This window comes from Bison bison, unplaced genomic scaffold, assembly GCF_000754665.1.
Source record: "Bison bison bison isolate TAMUID 2011002044 unplaced genomic scaffold, Bison_UMD1.0 scf7180017858917, whole genome shotgun sequence".
Lineage (NCBI taxonomy): Eukaryota > Metazoa > Chordata > Mammalia > Artiodactyla > Bovidae > Bison > Bison bison.
In genome coordinates, this window is record NW_011489489.1 from 282,040 (window position 1) to 297,674 (window position 15,635).

Sequence of the window (15,635 nt, forward strand, 5' to 3'; positions counted from 1 at the left end):
AAATAAAAGGATAGATTATCTTTAATAATAAGGACTATGACAAGCATCATGAATCAACCTTTAAAAAAAGACTGTTCTGGAAATAAAGTATGTAAAACTGGCCTTTTGAAATTACAAAGAACACTTACAGTTATCTTACTTAAAAACATAATTAGCACCAGTCACCTACTACTAAGGAAAAACAAAAAGACTTAAAACAGACAAGCTGAAAAGCCAATACAAGCAGAGAGTTCCTCCTTCAAAAACAGTAAGTATGAATTTTAAGGCATAATAAAGTTTTATCATCTCAGCACTGTTATGTTCAGCATTTCAAATGTGAGTCAAATACATTCAATTTCCTAAAAACATCCAAAAATCGACATGATTTATAATTCATCACTGGACAATGGATGTGAAGAGGTTTATTAATTTCACATTTTTAAACAATATTTTAAACCACATTCACAAATACAGTATCAGTACTAAAACACTAGTTGGCAACACTGCTGCCATTTCTTATTAAAAAGTAAATTAACACATTGCATAACAGCATGAAGAACTTTGGGAGTAGAATAGGTATGACCAACCTGGACCCTCCCAGAGCCCTTAAGAAAACATTTAACTTGCTATGTCCTACTTAGGAAAATATTTAACTTGCTATGTAGAAGTCTGGTTTACAAAGCACACATATATTGAAAATGATAATAGTGAGAGAGTGAAGGAAGTTATCATTTCTATATCTAAGAAAATATAAATGAAAAGCACTGGTCTGCAGTTTAGGCTACATATAGTACAATTCAAATAACATTAAAAAGAACCCAGAAACTATACTTTCTGAGAAATTTAAAAAGGAAAATTGGTCCTATCACTTACATTCTTTAATGCAAGTGATAACTAAAATAGTAGCCTAAGGGTGCAGTTTTAGAGACTAACACAAGTAGACTTAAAATTCAACTCCAAGAGCCTACCTTGAAGTACCTCTGACAAGTTATAACGGAAGTCCTTTGCTTTGGCTGCATGCATGTAAAAACACAAAATTGTTACTTGCGTTTAAATATTCTGAAATTAATAATGATGACAGCACAAAAAGTTAAAAAACAATGACCTCTATGTTTTTACATATTTACAATGTTGAATTTTATGTCAGGTGAATTTTACCTCAATTACAAAAAAAAAAAAAAAAAGACTTGATCAAGTGAAACCAAAGAATCATCAAAGTAAAAAAAAATCATGAAGAACTGCAGTGATTATGGGGAGAGAAAGGGGAAAAGAGAAGGAAGGAAGACAACTCTCAGAAGTCACACGACAACCTCCTCCAAACAGTGTACAGGGCACACCTACACATGAACTCACACACAGACGTGTCCTCCCACAATTTCAATGAGGACACAGAAGGTATGCTTTGAAATGCTTTCTTTAAGTCAGGGTCTTGCCAGTTGTGTTTATGATCCATTCACAGGTCCTTGAATAAATTCAGTGGCTTATGACCTATTTTAAAAATTCATAATATAACAAAATGGAATAGAAATGATAGACTATTCCATGTCATGGGAGTGTGTACTATTTGATACAATTTTTCTGTGCAAACAATGTAAGTCTATTTTTACTTCAACAGATCATGTTCAAAGAAGTTGAAAGAAGTTGAAGCCATCACTCCAAGCTAACCCTGCTAACGTCCCCTTTTCTTCCTTCCCTTCTGAGAACCACTGGAAGGCTACAGAAATTAACAGTACTAAAAAGAAACAACATGAAGACCCTTACCTAACACTTCTTCATAATCAACAAGATCAAACCAGACCACAGCTACTGATGTCCAGACTCCGAGCAGTGCAATGACCATAAACCATGTGAAAAATGAACTTCCAGAAAGTCCTCCTTTCCTCCCATTCTTGAGTCCTCCCTGTTTCGTCTCTGTTAAAAAATAAAAGAGGGAAAATGTCATTATATAAGAAGAAAAAGTTTTATTGAACCTCTTTTCACTGAAATATTTCTCCAGGAATTTGATAGTGCTTACAATGCTAAATCACTTCAAAGTTAGTTGTCGTTTAAATTCTTAAATCATGTTACACAAAGATTCTGAAAATGAAAAAGACTTACGGTTCGACACAAAACCACATACCTAAGACCCTAATGTTGAAGTAATGAAAGAAATAAACTACTAATGACTATTTTTAAAATAAAAATTGCTATGTGTGTTCCAAGTTCTGTATCCAAACAACCTAAATAGAACCTCCTTCAAAGTTCAGAGTCTATCAACAGCTTAATAAGACCACAGAGGTAGCCAAACCCTTTTTTCCTGCTCCATTTAGTTTCTGTAGAATCTGGAATACTCTAACTGCCATAGAAAAAAGCTTTCCTCAAAATGCTCCATATTCTTAGGCAGAGAGCACAGAAGGAAGGAAACTATTTATAGGAAATAGAGGTCAGGGAAGAAGAGAAGCCAAGCAGTGCAGTTCAGTGCTCCTTCTACAGAGGATCCACTGGGACCCACAGACACAGGGGAAGGTTTTCAAATCGGTCTCGATGCAGAAACACCTTTGTAAGGTCCTGCTCACCAGAACTGTCATGTATCACATTTGATACATTTAATATATTTTATGTTGTTGTTCAGTCCCTAAGTTCCGTCCAACTCTTTGCAACCCCATGAACTCTAGCCCACCAGGCCCCTCTGTCCATGGCACTTCCCTGGCAAGAATACTGGAGTTGGTTGCCATTTCCTTCGCCAATATTCATTTTAGAGGATTCTAACAACTTCAATCAAGTTTCCTAACTTACAGGGTTGGAGGGCAGGGGATAAAACAGGAGCTTGAGATGAACACACACATACTACTATATATAAGATAGACAACCAATAAGGACCTACTGTATAGCACAGGGGACTCTACTCAATATTCTGTGATAAACTGTACGAGAAAAGAACCTAAAAAAGAATGAATATATGTATATGCATAATTGCACTCTGCTGTATACCTGAAACCAACACAACATTGCAAATCAACTAGACTCCAATAAAATTAAAAAAAAAAAAAAAAGTTTCCTAACTCATTGAACAAAATTAAATAGACATTAAAGACAGCCTAACCCAAAGGAGTTAAAGCAGTAACGTGCTGATGGAAGAAAGTGCCTAGAAAATATTTGAATCTAGCAAAAGTAGACATAAGAACTTGAAAAGAATGGCAGGAAGCCATTTATGATTGATGCTTATTGGTGACCAGACCTTAACTATAAAACTTATAGTCCTTAACTATTAAAATAATCTTTTAGTACAAAGTAATAATGACATTCAAGTTAATTCTGCCATTAAACCATTGTTTCAAACTGTTTAACAGTGCAAAAAATGTATAAAAAATTTTGGAAAGATTTTTATTCAAATTTTTTTTTATTAAATGGATTTATTGCTTAAAAGGTAAATGTCAAAGAAAGGGTAAATGTTACTTAGCTAGAACATGAAATGATTAGCATTATTTTATCCATCCCTTCATAATGTCAAATAAATTAGGTATTACTCCAGTAGCATCAATCTTTTTACTGTTATTATTTACTAATTCATGAAGGAACAAAACAGTAAATTACAGAAAGGTGTCTTTTCTGAACCATCTTTTTAGTGGAACTTTTAAACCGACACCAAATAACACATTCTTCATACATCACTTTGTAAATATGGTGTGCTTAGTCCCAAAGGGCAGATCGGTTTCTGTCCAACCAAACTAAACAGACCATAGTAAGATAAACCCTTCTAGAGAGTTTAAAACTCCCCAAGCATATGTGAAACTAGTACTCTGCTCCAAACATATTCTGGAAAAACATCTAATAGTTTGTCCTTCTTTTCTAAGATAAGATGAAGATGGGGCTAGGGACAAGAAGAATTTTATGTGATGAAGGAAAGGCAAAATAGAAGATGTACCCCAGCATCTGGTCAATTACATAACTCGAACTATAAGTGAATTACAAATCAACCATTTAATGAGCTTTGGTAAGCATTATTTTAGGGATGTCATATTTATACTCCAAGACTGTATATACATTTAAAGTTTTAAAAAACCACAAAAGCAATTCATCAAACTGATTACTTTTTTGCATTACAGAATATCACACCCTTGGAGCCAAGAACTGTTATAAAAGTGGGTCAGAAGTAACAGCTGACTTTGCTTCACTCTAGATTAAGCAATCCATGGAGAAGGGGAGAAGTGCCTTAAAAAAGAACTAAAAATCAGAAACAGATCTCATATTCTTCTTTATCAGGATGGTCAAGTGATCCATTTTCACCATTTATTTAAAACAGTGTTCAAAGCAGAGAGACTCATATTCTCCACACTAATAATAGAATCCTTCCAGTGACTGCTTAGGTAGCTGAGAACTGGAAGCAGTTTCAACATGTCTATTTTATGTTTCTTAAACACATTTTTGACATAATGAGCCAATACAACTTGCCTTCCATTAAAAAGACTATCTTAATTCACAAAGAAAAGCAAAAACAAACACATACAAAAATGTAAATCAACACACCATTAAAGAACAGTTGAAGGTTAATGATTCAATTTGAAAAAACAAAATAAAATCCCTAAGTCCTTTCTTTGCATTTGTCGTCTGCTTCACAAAAATTAGGTCCATTTCCACACATAAGGCTCTGCTTCAGCCAACTAAGTATGTTCATTAATACAAGACAGGAATCATAAAGCCCTTAAATTTCCTAAAATTTTATATGAAATCTAAATGCACACAATTCTTTAAAATCACTGTAATTAAATTCTAAGACCAAGACAAACCACTTGTTCATTTATCTGAAGTTTGTAAAATGTTGTCCCTGATATTACAATACAATAAAAGATATTCTAGGTTAAGACTCTAAAACTTAACATTAATATTAAAGACAGATTGGTCCATGAAAAATTAAACTACTTGAAACACTGAGATCTCCAGGAGTTTGAAATGGAAAACATAGAAGATGCAGTCAAAGCACTTAGCCAAAAATATCTGAACAGCGCACAACTGAAAATCAAGCTAAAAACTGCCGTCTTGTTTCCAAACCACTTTTAACCCAAAGAACAAAAATATAACTTTACCTTCTGCCATTTTGATTTCTTCAATCCATGAATAATATATGTGGAAGGAAAAAAAAACCAAAGCCCTGTGAGCAGGTATCAGGCACGACACAGGCCCTTTGCTACCTACTGGCGCTGTGGACAGGCCAGCAGTTCCTTGGGCAAGGCCTCTAGAGCTGAAATTGGACCTGATTGCAAACTCTGCTCACCAGTTATTTTTAGAGGCCTCTTCCTCAGGGCCAAATACTGCTAATCACTTGGGCTGAAATGCTCTTCTAAGAGTATGACAGCCTTTCTCCCACTTCTGGGATCCCTTTCTTAGTTGATCCTATTCCCCAACTCCAAAATCTAAAAAAAAAAAAAAAAAAATCAAGCATGCTTAAAAAATAAAAAAGAGGAAAAAACGTGCTGCCAGTTTGGGTTTTCTGAAATCAGTCTTCAGTGCTTTTAGCCAAATACCAAATCATTCAAAACTGAAATAAGTCTTGCTATAAAATGTAGCCCCATGCCCAGCAACAGCTTGAATTGACCCTTGGGAATCTAATCCAATGCCTATGTAAAAAGTCCATTATTTAGTTTGTCCTAATGAAACAGAGCCCTAAAAAGTAAGAAATGCATCAATGCTCTAGAATTCTGAATCACAGACAATACCTTCCCAAGACTAATTCCCTCAACAGCAAAAGTAAAGTGACAATAAAAAATTGTTTCCTAGAGAAGGAGGGAGAGAGAGCTGGGGAGGAAGACATGGTGGGCAGGGGAGTAGACAGGGAAAGAAGGAACTCTTCACCAGTAAGAAAATCATCTAGGAAACACTAGATAAATCATCTCAGGAAACTGGAAAGAGATTGCATAACTGTATTCTGATTTTTTTTCATCTTCTCCCTACCCCCCTCTCCAAATATTCTCTTCTGGGAAATAAAACCAGCCCAGTTTATTCACTGATTTAAGATTTGTTGTTGTTTTTCAGTTGCTAAGTCATGTCTGACTCTGTGACCCCATGGACTGCAGCACACCAGCCTTCTCTGTTCTCCACTGTCTCCTGGAGTTTGCTCAAATCCATGCGCTAGTGGTAAAGAACCCATCTGCCAGTGCAGGAGATGTAAGAGACGCAGGTTCGATTCCTGGGTCAGGAAGATCCCCAGGAGGAGGGCATGGCAATCCACTCCAGTATTCTTGCCTGGAGAACCCCATGGACAGAGGAGCCAGGCGGACTATGGTCCACAGGGTCTCAGAGTTGGACACGACTGAAGCAACTTAGCACGCACATGTCCACTGAGTCTGTGATGCTATCTAACCACCTCATCCTCTGCCACCCCCTTGTCATACTGCTTTCAATCTTTCCCAGTTTAGCAGCTCACAGATTTCATCAGAGCTCTGATCAATACACTAAATTAATTTAGCACACACTGTATCTAGAGCGAGGCAGCAACCTTTAAAAGTTGTTCATGAGTCTTGAATTTTTTCAGTCAAACTGAATACTTCACACACACATGAAACAGATAAATGTCCTGAAAAGGAGTCAGCACCTATGATGCCAATATTCAATGGCCCAGAGCCTGGACAGAGTGAACAGAGCAGCAGGGACACCTAAGCAAAACTGACCAGGGTCTTAGGTGCCCTGACCAAGAGTCATTCCTCCCTTCAAGGATCTGTCCTGCTGAAGTCAGTACTGACTAAAATGTTGAATGATAAAGAATCATCTGTTGATAGGGGTTTAAGATAGATCACCATCATACAGATTTCCTAGACAAATATTTCAGAAGCTTCTTTTGTTGTTTTCAAAGAGGAAGTGAGAGTGACTGGAGGCCCTTCTTGGGAACACTGGAAACCAAGCCATCATACTTACAAGTGCGTAGCCCATTTCAGACTCAAGAGACCTCAATTCAAGTTTCAAAACCTTTGATTTGAGGGTAGTCATCAAACATCTGGGCCTCCGTTTCCTTGCCCATAAAAAGTGTCTTGGAGAATTTCTGTTTTGTAAGTTCACTAGCATCATCTTTTTCTAGATTCCACATATAACAGAAGTCATATGATATTTCTCCTCCTCAGTCTGATTTACTTCACTCAGTATGACACTCTCTAGGTCCATCTATGAAGATGCAAATAAATGAACTTAATGAGGCCGGGAGAAGGGATAGTTATAGACTTCGGAATGGACATGTACACACTGCTGTATTTAAAATGGATAACCAACAAGGACCTACTGTATAGCACAGGGAACTCTGCTTAATGTCATGTGGCAGCCTGGATGGGAGCAGGGTTTGGGGGAGAATGGATACATGCATATGCATGGCTGAGTCCCTTTGTTGTTCACCTGAAACTACCACAACATTGTTAATTGGTGATCCCCCAATACAGAATAAAAAGTTTAAAGTTTAGGGGGAAGAAAAGTGTCTTGGCACGAAGGAAGCCTGCAACTATTTGCTGAAGTCATGCATATGGCGCATTGTGATTGGAGCCATCTGGACTCATGCACAGGTCTGCTCAGCCCCAATTTACAGCTCTTTTCATGGCCCTGGCCTGCCAACAAGCCTGCAGAGGCCACGAGGGCTTCCTCTCTCCCTTTATGGGCCTGGGCAAGGCCCTAATTCCAGGTGTGGGGCCAAACGTCAAACCAAGACAAGAATCACAGCTACTGAGTATGGGTACACCTCACCCCGAGGATCCTTCCATACAGCTCCAAATAATTCTTCTCCACAAATCTTTATCACATATATTTACACACCCTAGAGTTAACCTTCTCCTTGTTTCTTCCAACAATTTTACAGGTATTGCAGTAAAATATCTTACCTCCTCAGTTTCACAATAATGGCAGACCTGTTACTCTAGATAGGGCCATTAGGATGAAATCTCTCTAAAATAACATTGCTTAAGGAAAAAGAAAACCTGAATTCCAAGTAACTATCTCTTATAATTGTTGCTTGATTGCTAAGTTGTGTCCAACTCTGCAAACCCATAGACTGTAGCACACCAGGCTCCTCTGTCCTTCACTATCTCCTAGAGTACGCTCAAATTCATGTCCGTTGAGTCAATGGTACTATCTAACCATTTCATCCTCTACTGCCCTTCTCCTTTTGTCTTCAATCTTTCCCAGCATCAGGGTCTTTTCCAATGAGTCGGCTCTTTGCATCAGGTGGCCAAAGTATTGGAGCTTTGGCATCAGTTCTTCCAGTGAATATTTGGAGTTGGTTTTCTTTAGGATGACTGGTTTGACCTCTTACAATAATAATTCAAGTTTATAAAATCTTTTAAATCAATAAAATTTGCATATAGCAAATCATATCTTTATGACCCTAGCAAAGAGAAATGAAGTAATATTAACTATTCCTTGTAACAGCTGCTGGAACTAATAGCAAACTCCTAGGTTCAAGCAAAGATTAAACTTCTACAGTGTGCTCTGAGATTTTTACTGTCAGCCTGACATCACTGGAGACCACAAGAGCGAAGACCTATGTCCATGGAATCCAGTGCTCTTCCTCTTCTAAAACTGACCAGGTGAAAACCCATCAGGATTCTCACAGGGCAAGAGTGATGACTTCCTCCAAGCCACCCTCCTGATGGCTTACCCAATCAGCTATCACTTACAGTGGTGCTGCTCAAACCAGAGTCACCTGGAGGACCCATCAACACAGATTGCTGGGCCCACCTCACAGTTTCAGTTCTGTAGGTCTGGAGTGGAGCCCAAGATTATGCATTTGTATTGATAACAAGGTGATCTGATGGTGGTCCAGGGACCACAGAAAAAGAGAATCACTGCATCCCTAGTGCTCGGGTCTGAACAAGGGACTGAATCTGTCTTGTTCATTAATGTACATCTGCCTTGCACCTATTTGTTAAATAAGTAGGTAAATTCTTTCTCGAATCCTTGCTGTTACAGAGTAATCAAACTTCTTCCTGCTAACACTTCAGAAATAAGGGAGCAAAGGGACCCAATAAATATTCCGATAAATGTCAGGTCACTTCAAGCTTCCTCATCTCCAGGAATTTAATGATCCTAAAATTCATTCGTAAGTGGAAAAGATCTATAAATTATTAAGAAAGAGAGAAATCAGGGAAAAAGTCCAGTAGTTCCCAAACAATGGTGAGGAACCCCAAATCGTCTAGGACCAAGAGCTCATTGCTCTATGTCAGACAAAGTCCTCACTGATCAATCCTGGCTTCGTGACACCCAGCTTGAGCACAAGAAGACCTGAGCATGAAGGACCTGTGTAGTCCATTCGTCAGCCCACTGGCCAGACGCCCGAAGCACCTAACACCTAAGGCACCCCCGACACCTTTCCCCACTGACCCTGGGAAAAGGCATGAAAGACTGGAGAAGTGACAAGGGGCTGCCATGGGTTTTAGAGTTCAGTAAAACAAAATGAAGAAAGCCGTTTCCATTTGCATCAGGATAAATGAGGAAAAGAGAAACAATTAGCAATAACTATCTAAATCAGCTCCCAAACAATTTTTGGAAACTTTATTAATCTTTGGAACCCCAAGTTGGGAACCACTGCCCCAACGTATACTTCTGTCTGGATTACTGCTGATTCACTGCAGAGAGAACAACTGTATCAGAGCACAGGCCCATCAACCCCACCTAATGACTCTGTGGTAGACCAGAACTCCACTAGTAAGAAGCCAAAAATACAACACAAATGGGAGCTAAGCCCCAAATGCTCATGCCAGGCCTAATGAGCAAGTTCCTGAAGTGTCATTAGTTCTTTCTACAGAGAATTTAATAAAGAGAGAAGACTTAGAAACAAAAAACACCCCCAGCTTGTCAATCATTTATCTTGTGTAGGTAACAGCTATTAGTATGGTACTGAAACTCGGTCTCCTGCTGAATCTAGAGTGGTAAAAGGTACTTTTAAAAAAGTGGTGGTGTCCATTCAGAAACTCTGAGATGATGGAAGTTGTTTCAAAAAAATAACAAAAAAAAGTTGTTGTTGTTGTTGTTGTTTTTCAAAACTAAAAACGACAGAAAAGCATAACCCTACTTACTTATGTAGCTCTAAATCCGAGGCAATGAGACTAGGTCACAAAGCCATCATGCGTGACCACCACCGATTTACAGCTGTGTCCCTGAGGACTTTTTGACCTTAATCCATTTAGACAGCAAAAGATCTGCAGCCATCCTTCCCAAGAGCCCACACTTTCTAGGGTGAAAGAATTCAGCATTTACAATAAAGTGCCCAAGAGATACAAGAAGGAAGTAAAGAAAAGCATTAGCAAAAACTATAAGGAAAGCTCAGGCTTCCCTGGTAGCTGAGAAGGTCAAGAATCTGCCCGTGATACAGGAGATCTGGGTTCGATCACCTGGGTCAGGAAGATCCCCTGGAGGAGGGAATGGTGACCCACTCCAGTATTCTTACTTGGAGAATTCCATGGACAGAGGAGCCTGGCAGGCTACAGTCCATGAGGTTGCAAAGAGCTGGACATGACTGAGCGACTAACACCTTCACATATAGAAAACTCACGTGATAAATTACAAAACATATGCATTTTAAAAATTACAAGAAAAAAAGCAGTTGATGCAATTATGTATCACAATATATTCTGGGGACAAGCTTCAACCTTTTACTAAATAAGTTAATAATAATGAAGCTGATAAAACATAATAAACTAAAGCAAGAATGCCTGTAATTGTAAATTGCATAGTAAAGAGTTAACTTTACCCAAACAGAGGTCTGGCTTTTGCCCTTGTCTATTTGGAGGTCCCTGACATGTCCTACCCAATAGGACTGATTGGTTTCCTTGGGTGCTCTGGCCAGTGGACAGTCTAACAGTGTGATTTGCAGACTGTATGACTATATATATCAGTTAAGGGCAGCCATGTCCAACACTTTTGCAATCCTATAAACTGTAGCCTGCCAGGCTCTTCCGTCCATGGGATCTTCCAGGCAAGAATACTGGAATGGGTTGCCATTTCCTTCTCCAGGGGATCTTGCTGACCCAGGGATCGAACCCACGTCTCCTATGTTGGCAGGCAGATTCTTTACCCCTGAGTACCAGGGAAGCCCAGTAAGTGATGAAGGCCCAGTAAAAACTCTGGGTACCAAAGGCTCGGATGAGCTCCTCTCATTGGCAATACTCTACATATACTGGAAACTGACGTCCTTGAGGAAAATGGGAGCTTTGTGTTCAGAACCTTCCCACTTTGCCTTGAGTCTCGTCCTTTGGCTAGTTCTAATCTGCAGCCTTCCACTGCAATTCAATTGCAATGGTGAACAGAGCACAAAAGAGGAAAGTTACCCAGTTCTGAGTTATTCCCACAAACTATCAAGCCTGAGAGTGGCTGTGGGGACCTCCTAGGCTGGCCTTCTAGTGGCCAGCTGGTCTGAAGTAACAGCAGTCCTGGGGACTGGCCCACCCTCAGCCAACCTGAGCAGAAACACAGAAAAGCAGGAAGGGCAGCTACAGAGAAAAGGCAGCAATTACCCAGCAGTGTGCACTCCCCTACCCCACACACCACCCCCGCCTCCTTCCGCTTCCTGCAAGGTGTCCTAGCTTCCTTCGCCTGAGGAGGGCAGGAAGAGAGAACCAGGGTATATACCATCATGCCAGCATCTCACTCAAAAAGGCTGACTGCCAAGCAAGGGATTCGAAGGAGCAAGAGAGGGTAGGGGGCTCTGCCAGGAGTGGATGTCCCAGAGGGCTAGAAGGTCCCACCAGACCTTTCAAAGAACTCACAGGGGAAGTGTTTGGCTGCCTGTCACTGTATAGTCCATGGGGTCTCAACGAGTCAAAACAGGACTGAGCCACTTTCACCTTCACCTATTGTCAACCATGGACAGTTGGTCTTATCAACCAGCAAGAGACTGACAGGGACCAATGAGACGAAAGAAGATGGCTTTCCCTCTCTTCCCCTCTCTCCGTCTCCCATCCCCAGCACTCCCAACAAACTAGAGCCTGGAAGAGACAAGAAGGACACTGCCCCAAAGCAGACCACACGGAGAGAATGCAAACATCACTTCTCCCACTGCAGGCCCTTCTGCCTTCCTGCCAACAGGAGAGGAGAAATTCTGCACTGAAAATGAGGTCATACTTAAAGCAGACAGACTTCCAGAAACGCAGAGTGACTGGGGTGCTAAGGAATCCACCCCAGAGATGGTCAAGAGCCTCTGCTACCCAGAGATTAGTCCAACTAACCACAGTGACTGGAGGAAAATGAAGCTTCATGGTAACACCCAGCCAGACAAAGCCTACTAAAGAGAGCAGCTATAAACGTGGCTGCATGTTAGGCCGACACACAAAAAGCTGCCAGGATTTGACTATTTGGGGCCCACAAAAATGGCTATTTCATAGGATTCGAACAAACAATACATGAATATTTGAAAAGTATTTTATTACAAAAATTTCCCAACACACAACAAAGCTGAAAGAATTTTATGTAGAATATTCATATGCGTATCACTCAGTTGCGATGATTAACATTTTATTATCTTGCTTACGTTATGTCTATTCATTCCTCAATATTCATTCATGAATCCATTTTACATGTCTAACACATTTCAAATTAAACCTGTAGACACGAGCACACTGCCCCAAGTATTTCAGCTTCTACATCATAAACCACAGTCCAATATTTATCGTTTCACATACAATTTACATAAAATGAAATGCCCTAATTTAAAGCGTACACTCCCTGAGTTTTCACAAAAATATACACCATGTAACCCAAATCTCTTATCAAGACACAGAACACGGACACCCTTACCAGCCAAATTCCACAGCAACCCCAAGCCCAGGGACAGCCCCATTGTTTCGCTTTTTTTTTCCACTGGAGGTTAGTGTTGCCTGTTCTTGAAATGTCATTAAAAATGGCGTACCTGGTATATGCTTGCTGCTGTGAGGCCTGTCTCCCTGGGCTTTACATTCTGAGGGGCCATGTCTGTTGTAGGCAGGGGTACTGCATGGCTCCCTGTTGCTGGGAAGTATTCCGCTGGACAAATTCACCTGAGTATACCAGAGTATTCTCCTACTGGTAGAAGTCTGAACTGTTGGCAGGCCTTGAGTGTTACAAATAGAGCTGCTGGGAATATTCTTGTGCAAGAACATTGCCTCCATATTAGAAATAAAAGCTTGCGCTTCTCCTGGGAAATAAATACCTAGGAGTGGAATTGCTGGGTCACAGGGCTCAGGCACACTTACTACGGCAAGAAACTGCCAGATCTTTTACTCCAGTGGTTCCACCATGTTATATACACACGAAAAATGTGTAACAGTTCTTTTGTTCTAAGATGTTGTCAACATTTGCTGTGGTCAGTCTTTTTAATTTTAGCCACTCTGATGAGTATGCAGTGGTATCTGTTGGTTTAATTTGCATTCCCCCGAGGGCCAATGTTCCAGCACTTTTCTCCTGTGCTCACTAGCTATTTATTTCTTTTCTGTGAACTGTCTACTCAAATCTTCTGAACATTTGCCTACTTTTTAAAATGTTTTCCTAAGTTGAACTGTAGGACATCTTTGTATTGCCTGGATAATGGCCCTTTAACAGACAACATGTGTTACAAAATTTTCTCCCAGGCTGTGATTGACCTATTCCTTATCTTAAAGCATCTTTTAATGGGTAAAAGTTTCCCATTCTGATGTCTTAACTCGTTAATACATTAATAAAGTTAATGAATTAATTTTCTATGTATTTTAAATATATTACGAAATTGGAAAATGTTACTTAAACCTTGACAGGGTTTCCATGCCTTACGTTCTGAAATGTGACTTATTTCAGCACTTTTACACAAGCACTGTGTGTGTAACACAAACATTCACAGAAGCCACGTTACCGGCTCAAAGTCCGTGCCCGTGAGAAGGACAGTCCAGAAATCAAAGTCCGGGAATGTCAATTAAATGTCTGCTAGCCACAGACATCACAGAGGTAAAGCAAGAGCACTTTGATCATTTTAAGGAATATTTTCATTAGCTCCAATGAGTCACAGAAAGTTTCCAAGCTAGTTGTTTTTCCCTTAAATTTGATGGGATGGATTAAATCTAATTCCTCTACCACCCAACAGCCCTGCCAAGACTGACCTCTTCTTTCAAAAACTAGTGTACTTGTGTTTTTATCTACGTGTTTTCCCCAAACTGCTCATGACTCCACATTTAAATTACCCATCTGTTGTGAAGGAAGAAATCAGCTTCTCTTTACTGTGATTTTTCACCTTATCCACCTCCTAAGTGCTACAGAATATCACAAAAAGCAACATATTTTAGGGGAAAGGCATGTAGTTTACCCATGAGACTTTGTGGAATAAAATCTATCTTAATCTTTTAAATCTTTTAAATAAAAAAGACATCAACAATCAAAGGTGGAGTGGGCTGTTTGAAGGACACTATTGCAATAAACTAGGAAGGTTTGAATATAGACTTAAATCAGTTAACAGTGCTGTAAGTAGTGTTAAACTTTCTGAGTGTGATAATTATATTGTGATTACGTAGGCACATATCCTTGTTTTTAGAGGAAACGTGCTGAAAAATTCAGGAATAACGTATCATGATTTAATTAAACAGTTCAAAGGCAAAAACGGTGTGTATGTATCTAGAGTGACCTATAGAAAATGCAAAGCCATCAAAACAACTAGTGAACCTAAACAAACTTTTCTTATAACTATCTTGAAGGTCTGAATTTTTTCACACTAAAAAGTTGGGAAAATCCAGATTTCCAGGCCCATTTCTAGTCCTGAAGAATCAGATATTCCAGATAAGGTATTCCAGATAAGGGTTAAGAATGTGAAAAGTCTCCTCCCAGGTTAATTCATGATTGGGTTCTGGATAAGTAAAAAAAATTGAAAAACTTTAAAACTTCAAGTTTTAAGGATGCTTCTGGAGACCCTCAAAGAAATCTGATTAGAAAGTGCATTTAGGTAATACTGCATCAGTGCTGCCTTTCTGATGACTCAGACGGTAAAGAACCTGCCAATCTGCCTGTAATGCAGGAGACACAGGTTTGATCCCTGGGTCAGGAAGATCTCCTGGAGAAGGGAATGGCTACCCACTCCAGTATTCTTGCCTGGAGAATCCCATGGACAGAGGAGCCTGTGGGCTACCGTCCATGGGTCACTCGGCTGAGTCACTAACACTTTCACTTTCACCATGTCCTTAGGAGGGCTCAGGGTAGGAAGCAGTTAAGCCAATTAAACTGTCATGATGTTACCTTCAAAGAGGTCCCAGAGACAGACAGACAGACAGAGAGATGAGAAGGGAAGGAAGATCAATACACAAAGAGAGCAAACATGGCCAACCGCCAACAGTTGGCAAGTCCAGGTGAAGAGCATACAAGCCTTTCAATGGTCTGAACTTTTTGCTGTCAAATAGGTTTGAAAGTTTCAAAACAAAAGGTTAGATAAATACAAAAATAAAAACAAAATTGAATTGATTTAAAAATAAATGGAAGGAAGGAATGAATGAAAGAATAAGTGAAGTCAAGGATCAAGTCCTAAACCCAACAGTAATGGAAAGAACACCAATTCCATGTCTGGCCTCCGATTTAGGAGAAACCAAAGGGAGAATGCTCCCCACTCCACGTCTCCTTCATGCAGGTTCTACCAACAGATCTCCACCTGCTCACTGGCCATTTCCACTGGATGCCCTGGGTTTCACCTCTGATTCATCTGGGATTATAAGCCTAACTACTCT

The 15,635-nt window shown here is 39.7% G+C and overlaps 1 protein-coding gene across 4 annotated transcripts in view; it reads right to left on the reverse strand.

Annotated features, from left to right (window-relative positions):
• Positions 1–13,085, reverse strand: part of ASPH (aspartate beta-hydroxylase) — a 169,921-nt gene extending 156,836 nt beyond the window's left edge. For 2 of the 4 annotated variants that reach the window (XM_010830318.1, XM_010830307.1), the window contains exons 1-3: positions 12,833–13,085; positions 1,741–1,890; positions 948–992 (exon numbers count right to left, since the gene is read on the reverse strand). In XM_010830318.1, coding sequence (XP_010828620.1) covers positions 948–992; positions 1,741–1,890; positions 12,833–13,070 — 433 coding nt within the window. In that variant the 5' untranslated portion in view covers positions 13,071–13,085. Of the gene's footprint in view, positions 1–947; positions 993–1,740; positions 1,891–5,042; positions 5,203–12,832 lie in introns of those variants that run through there. The other 2 variants (XM_010830324.1, XM_010830312.1) reach the window with 2 other exon arrangements.
• Between the last annotated feature and the right edge of the window lie 2,550 nt (positions 13,086–15,635).